The sequence below is a fragment of the Dinoponera quadriceps genome, unplaced genomic scaffold, assembly GCF_001313825.1.
Source record: "Dinoponera quadriceps isolate SergipeBrazil2010 unplaced genomic scaffold, ASM131382v1 scaffold2183, whole genome shotgun sequence".
In the NCBI taxonomy this organism is placed as follows: domain Eukaryota; kingdom Metazoa; phylum Arthropoda; class Insecta; order Hymenoptera; family Formicidae; genus Dinoponera; species Dinoponera quadriceps.
In genome coordinates, this window is record NW_014556922.1 from 671,096 (window position 1) to 676,601 (window position 5,506).

The following is a 5,506-nucleotide window of genomic DNA, read 5'->3' on the forward strand; positions in this document are numbered from 1 at the left end:
CGTCAATGGGCACGTTCGAAAAATACCGCCGCCCGCGCTCCGGTCGTTCACGACCAGTCGCGGCGGGCCAAACAACCCGTCGACTCCGCCCGAGGCCGGGCGATTGGCTCGTCCCCTGCAAGGTACCGCCCACGGCTCGCCGGTGGGGGCACGCTATGCTTTCGGATTTCCTCGCCAGAGGGGGAACCGTGACGGAGCGAAGCGGAGAAGCTCGCTGAGGTGGTGTGAGTGGTGCCGAGTCAGTCGCAGACTGGAGTGCCCTGTGAGAGCAGGGGACGGACCGAACGAACGAACGAACTGACTCTATACCTAACCGCTCGTGACGCCTCGCACGCCGTCTATCTGTCCGTCTGCCCGCCCGCCCGCCTGCCTGTTTGTCCGAATGTCCGTCCCGCTTCGATGTCATCGTCGCCGTCGTTCTGGTGCTGCTGCTGCGTCCCGGTGCCACTGCTGCGTCCCGTGCCATCTGCTTTCATGACGCGCCGCGCCGCGAGTAGCGAGCCGCTCCGACCTCGCTGCTATCGCGCGTCGTCGCTGATCGCAACGTGTTGATCTTCACCTGAACACCCGGCGGGAACTCGAGACTAAAGTGTGTGTTAGAGAATGGCGCGATGACGTCCCGTTGACGGAACGTGCGTCATGAGGCCGATCACGGCCGACCAGGACTCCGAGGAAGCGCCCTGATGGCACTTGGTCGCCGGCGGTCGTTCGTCGCGCTCTGGTTTCCCGTATGTCGCGACGTCGCCACGCGTAAAGACACAGTGAGCGGGAGAGAGTGAAGTGCGTGCTAGGTGCGCTTGTGTCCCGGATTCTTTGATTTCGCGTGCTACTCGCTGAGATAGAAAGATTGAGAACTGGACGTGGACTTTAGACATGTCAGCGTACGCGCAATTCGGATACTCGTATCCGGCGGCGTCCCAGGTGAGCCAATAATTACCCATTCGACATTAGTGCCAACCCGAGAAATACAGAGACACTTGTTGTCCTCTTCCGGGTCTTTGTAGTTCGGAAGAATCTTGATTTGCGTAGTCTTCTAACGAGCAGCTCGCGCCCAGTTGCTCCTTCTGCTCCGATATCAGTTTTCCCGGGCATCCCCGCGATCGCGCAGATCGCCTCAACGAGGATTAAATCCGCCACCATACGTCGAGCGATCTTGCGTTCGCGGAAATTCGTCGCGAGTTCGCTCGAGAGTCAAGTTTTGTCAGCGCCTCTCGTCGTCGCATTAGGTTGCTCCAGCGGTATCTCGCTCGCTTCCCGAGATGGTAAAACGGCGAATCTCGGTATCGCCCCGTCCGTCCTACGTAACGCGTGGTCGCGTAATCGCGTGCGTGTATTTTACGTAAGCACCTGACCGAGCCCGCGCGGAAACGATCGCGGCTCCGAAGAAGCGGAATTCCACGACTGGTCGTTGCCAATAATAGCGTACAATTAACATTCGCGCGAAAGTTCGCCCGCCGAAGAAAGCGAGATCGCCTAGAGGCGCACCTGCCTCCTGCCACCTTCGTAATGGCCAGAGCGCAAAGTGTCGAGCTTGTATCCGAGGCTCAGCGACGGCCGTCGCTCGAGTGCGTGACGCGTCGGGTGGAAGGGCCGCGCTCTGACTAATTGGTATTTACCGCTAAACCCGCTCGTCTAATTCCATCCCAAGCGTTTGATCCGCCTTTGACGGGGGGGTGTTTCGTCGCTAAATCGCCGGGAGACGAGAAACCAAAACGGACCGCGCTTGAAATGACTGCAGCGCGATCACGTTTCGCGTTTGAGAACGTGGCTGGAATATGGATCGGAGTTCTGCGCGGTGAAACGCGCGGCGCGCCTTAATTTATTAGCTCGCTCGGCGCGGCTTGTGCGGGGAACGAATGAATCACGATTAATAAGGCTAATCAGCGACGCCGATGTTTCCTCCGGCGATTTTTCGCGGGAAATACGGGAAATAAAGCCGGGTTCGGGGAATCCTGCGTGAACGGTGTTTTCGGAAAAACTCCAACCGCCTCGATCGATTCCAAATCAGACATGTAGGTCAGGTTGCATAATTATTCGTTCGGAAATTAATTGATTAACTGAAATAGCTTCGATGGTAAATTTATGCGGAAGCGATCTTTCGGCGATCGATCGTGTAGGATCAGTCAATATTCCACCTTTTTACGATTTCATCTTTTATTTAGCGCAAAGATCGCTTATAATTGCAAATCAAAGAGAGAGGAAAAAACTCTCGGCCTGTGCCGATGCTCCATTTCACTTTCATTTGGTAACAATAGATTTTAAACGGTCTTCCGATAGCCAAGAGACGTTCTAACGTTTTACAGATCATATATTTTTCAGTAAAACACGAAGTCCTGTTGCATACTTGGAAAATCCTTTCCTCATCGAGCGGAGCTCCAAGCACGGTTACAAACATGATAAAAGAGAATAGAATAGATAAATAAGATAACGGTGGATTAAGAAATAAAACAACAATAGATTGAGGAGTAAAGTCTCGATTTCCGCAATGATTCGAGCGGAAACTCCGTCTCTTTTTCAACGTGGTCTCTTTCGACATACCGACGCGAGAGTGACGACGCTTGACCTGCTCCAACAACGACGATTGACGCGTGTCTGCGAGCTCCTCAAGCTGAACAGCGATTAAATAGTCTCATGTTTACTTTTGTTCGCTCAATCGGCATATTACTTAACGCGCGCATTTTCTTTTCGCGCTCTACACGCGTCATATTATGGAAAAACGTAATCAGAGATCGAGTGGAGAGCCAATACGTCAATCTCGATCGAGTTCAGACCTATCTCCGAGCGTGCTAACGCACATAAATCATTAACAGCTTCGCAACATTAACATTTCCGCGGAAACAAACGTATCGATTACGTAGAATGTATAACCAGACGGTTACGATGATTCGGCGATGATGGATTGTGACGATTGCGAGATAGAAGTAAGCTCAAATTAGTCGAATAAGAACAGGATTATTTTCATATTCGCGCGGCATTAAATAACTTCGCCCATCGTGTGTTATCGCATCGTAAGCCGAAGTACGTGGCTCTTTGCGAAAAGTGACGCTTTAATGCGCTCGTCACGAATAGCTTGGAAAAAGAAAAACATTGAATCTATAAACGCAACGTTGTTGTATTTCTCTACGCAATGTGCTATCAACGTAAGAAAAGCTGCAATATTCATAAACCCTCGCGCACTCACCACAGCAGACGTATGATCGCAGCGTGTCTATGCGCACGGCGTGCTCGTACGCGCGTATACGTGTGCGATAAATATTCACGGGAAGTAAAATTCTCGCTAGACGACTGGCAAGAGTTTCGTTACGAGCATTATCTAAAGATAAATCAGGGAAAGGAGGCATGCTCGAAAAACTTACACGAAAAAGTACGTCGAGACAACGAGATACCACGACGAGGTATCGCGTAACCACTCTCGCATAAATCTATGTTTGCAGCAATCGCTCGAGGACGCGATGTTAAAATGCGCCGTTGAATATGCGGGATAGCATTAACGTTAACAAAACGCTCGGTGATATGATATTATGAAGATATATGCCAGTTGTCGGGTTAAATTAGATAGCAGATAATTAAGATTCTACCGACCTGTGCATACAATGAATATTCAGTCGCGCGATATTTGTTATATTGTTGCCTCGCATTTTTTGCGCGTCAATTGTGACAGATCCTTCGCGCGCGCGCGCGCGCGTCGAGAATCGGGGGAAGAACTCGTTTGAAACTAGATCTCGTCCGGGATTAAGTAAACGATTAAAACTTACTTCAGAGAGACGAGTATTTACTATAGAAGTAGTACTATTCGGCATATTCGGAACTTCGAAAGTCCGGCATAATTCGATATCTGACGATGAAGTTTGAAGCTTCGAATAATTCGACCTCGAGTCTTCGAACTGTATTTGAAGGTTGAAAACATCGAAGCTGTTAGTAGAACTAATTTTGGAGAGTGCAACGGAAAGCCGTGCGATTAGTATCGGTTTAAGTATCTTTAGTTTCTGAGATTTGTATTTGTATTTTGACACGAATGAGAGAAGCACGAGTAACAGACAAAGAACCTCGTTAACTTTACTTTCGAGTAAATACAAATTTCGCCGTGAATACGCAATGCAAGAAAAAATGGCATTCTTTAGGACAATAAATACTATTTATTATACATACAAAACGAATTACAACAGAAGCTTTCCACGTGAAAGAACTCAATAATCACGTACACACGTAGTACTTGCCAGTTCTTGCGGTATTCGAGTGTTCCAATTTCCGCACTTTAAAATGTCATTATTCGCGCATAATATGTCGAAGATTGAAAAATCCGAAGCTTCGAAGAACTAAAGCTCCGAATATAATTCCTAACACTAGCATTCGCTCGGAAAGTTTCAACGTGAAGAGGTTTCAACGTTTGACAAATCCACGGTCTAAGTGGGCAAAGATCGGGAGACGCGGCGGGCATTTTCTTCCACGTTACGAGACTGAAGCGTTAAAAATTGTCGAAAGAATTGCGCGCGGAGATCAACCGCAACTTCGTCGGCGAGAGGGGAGGGGGCGCGCTACTTCCGGGACAGCCGGCGATAAATAACAATTCCGTTTACCGTAAACAGGATGATGTACGCGCGACCATCTCGTTGCGTCTCGCGATCGCGTTCCCCGTGAAACGAGAGGAGGATAGAAATAAATAACGTACGATAAAAGAGGTGTGCGCGCACACGTATAGTCACGTAAACGTCGCGAGGGTCGCGCAGGTGCGGGTTGCGTCTAGATGGCAATAATACGGGTAGGTAGGTCTCCGCGGCCCGCATCGATTGCAGCCGCGGATGATCCGTTGTTAGCTGCGAGAGCAGCAAACCGCGTCATTCGCGACGTCGTCCAAAGTCACAAAGCCCGTATCAGACTTAACATCGAAGATCGAATAACGCGGAATGAAGATGGAAACTCGCCCAATCGGGGCTTAGCGCGCGAGAGCCAGGATCGAAATTAGTTAACCCGTCGAATTCTAATCCGTAATCCTCGATCTCTCCGATACGTCGTCCGATACGGGGGCTTAAGAGGCTCGAGTATTCCGCAGGACGGGACGAGGCGAGACGGGACGCTCGGTGAAAAGTATCGAGGCCTCGGCGGCGCAACGAGCGGAGAATTTGCATAATCGCGAGCGATGAGCGCCCCGCCGCTTCATAAGCGGCGCGTTGCCGATTGATTCATTGAGACGTGAAGTAATCCAAAGAGAAACTAACTCCACGATAGTACGTCTCCATGTAACTCGCGCCGCGTCAGCATGCATCGCGCGCGCTCGGATGCATCGTGCGATTATCCGAAAGTGTTATCACGAGTTCCCTCGTCTTACGATCAGGGTAATGCGGGTTATCGAGTGTTAAAGAGCCCTCGGGCGACGAGCGCACACTCATTGCCGCGATTTCGCGAGATATCTCAATGGCGATCGCGGCGCCTCGTTTGTTCGGACGCTCGCGAGCGTTTTCTCGCCCGACGGGAAATACGTGTGTTACCTCGTTAGAAGGAGGGGGGG

At 50.4% G+C, this 5,506-nt stretch overlaps 1 protein-coding gene across 2 annotated transcripts in view; it reads left to right on the forward strand.

Annotated features, from left to right (window-relative positions):
* The first annotated feature begins 246 nt into the window (after positions 1 to 246).
* LOC106748413 (homeobox protein araucan-like) overlaps positions 247 to 5,506 on the forward strand; it is a 51,240-nt gene continuing 45,980 nt past the window's right edge. For both annotated transcript variants that reach the window (XR_001374756.1, XM_014626882.1), the window contains exon 1: positions 247 to 921. Coding sequence is in view for 1 of the 2 variants with exons in the window: in XM_014626882.1 (XP_014482368.1) it covers positions 874 to 921 (48 nt within the window). In the remaining variant the exon portion in view is untranslated. The remainder of the gene's footprint in view (positions 922 to 5,506) is intronic.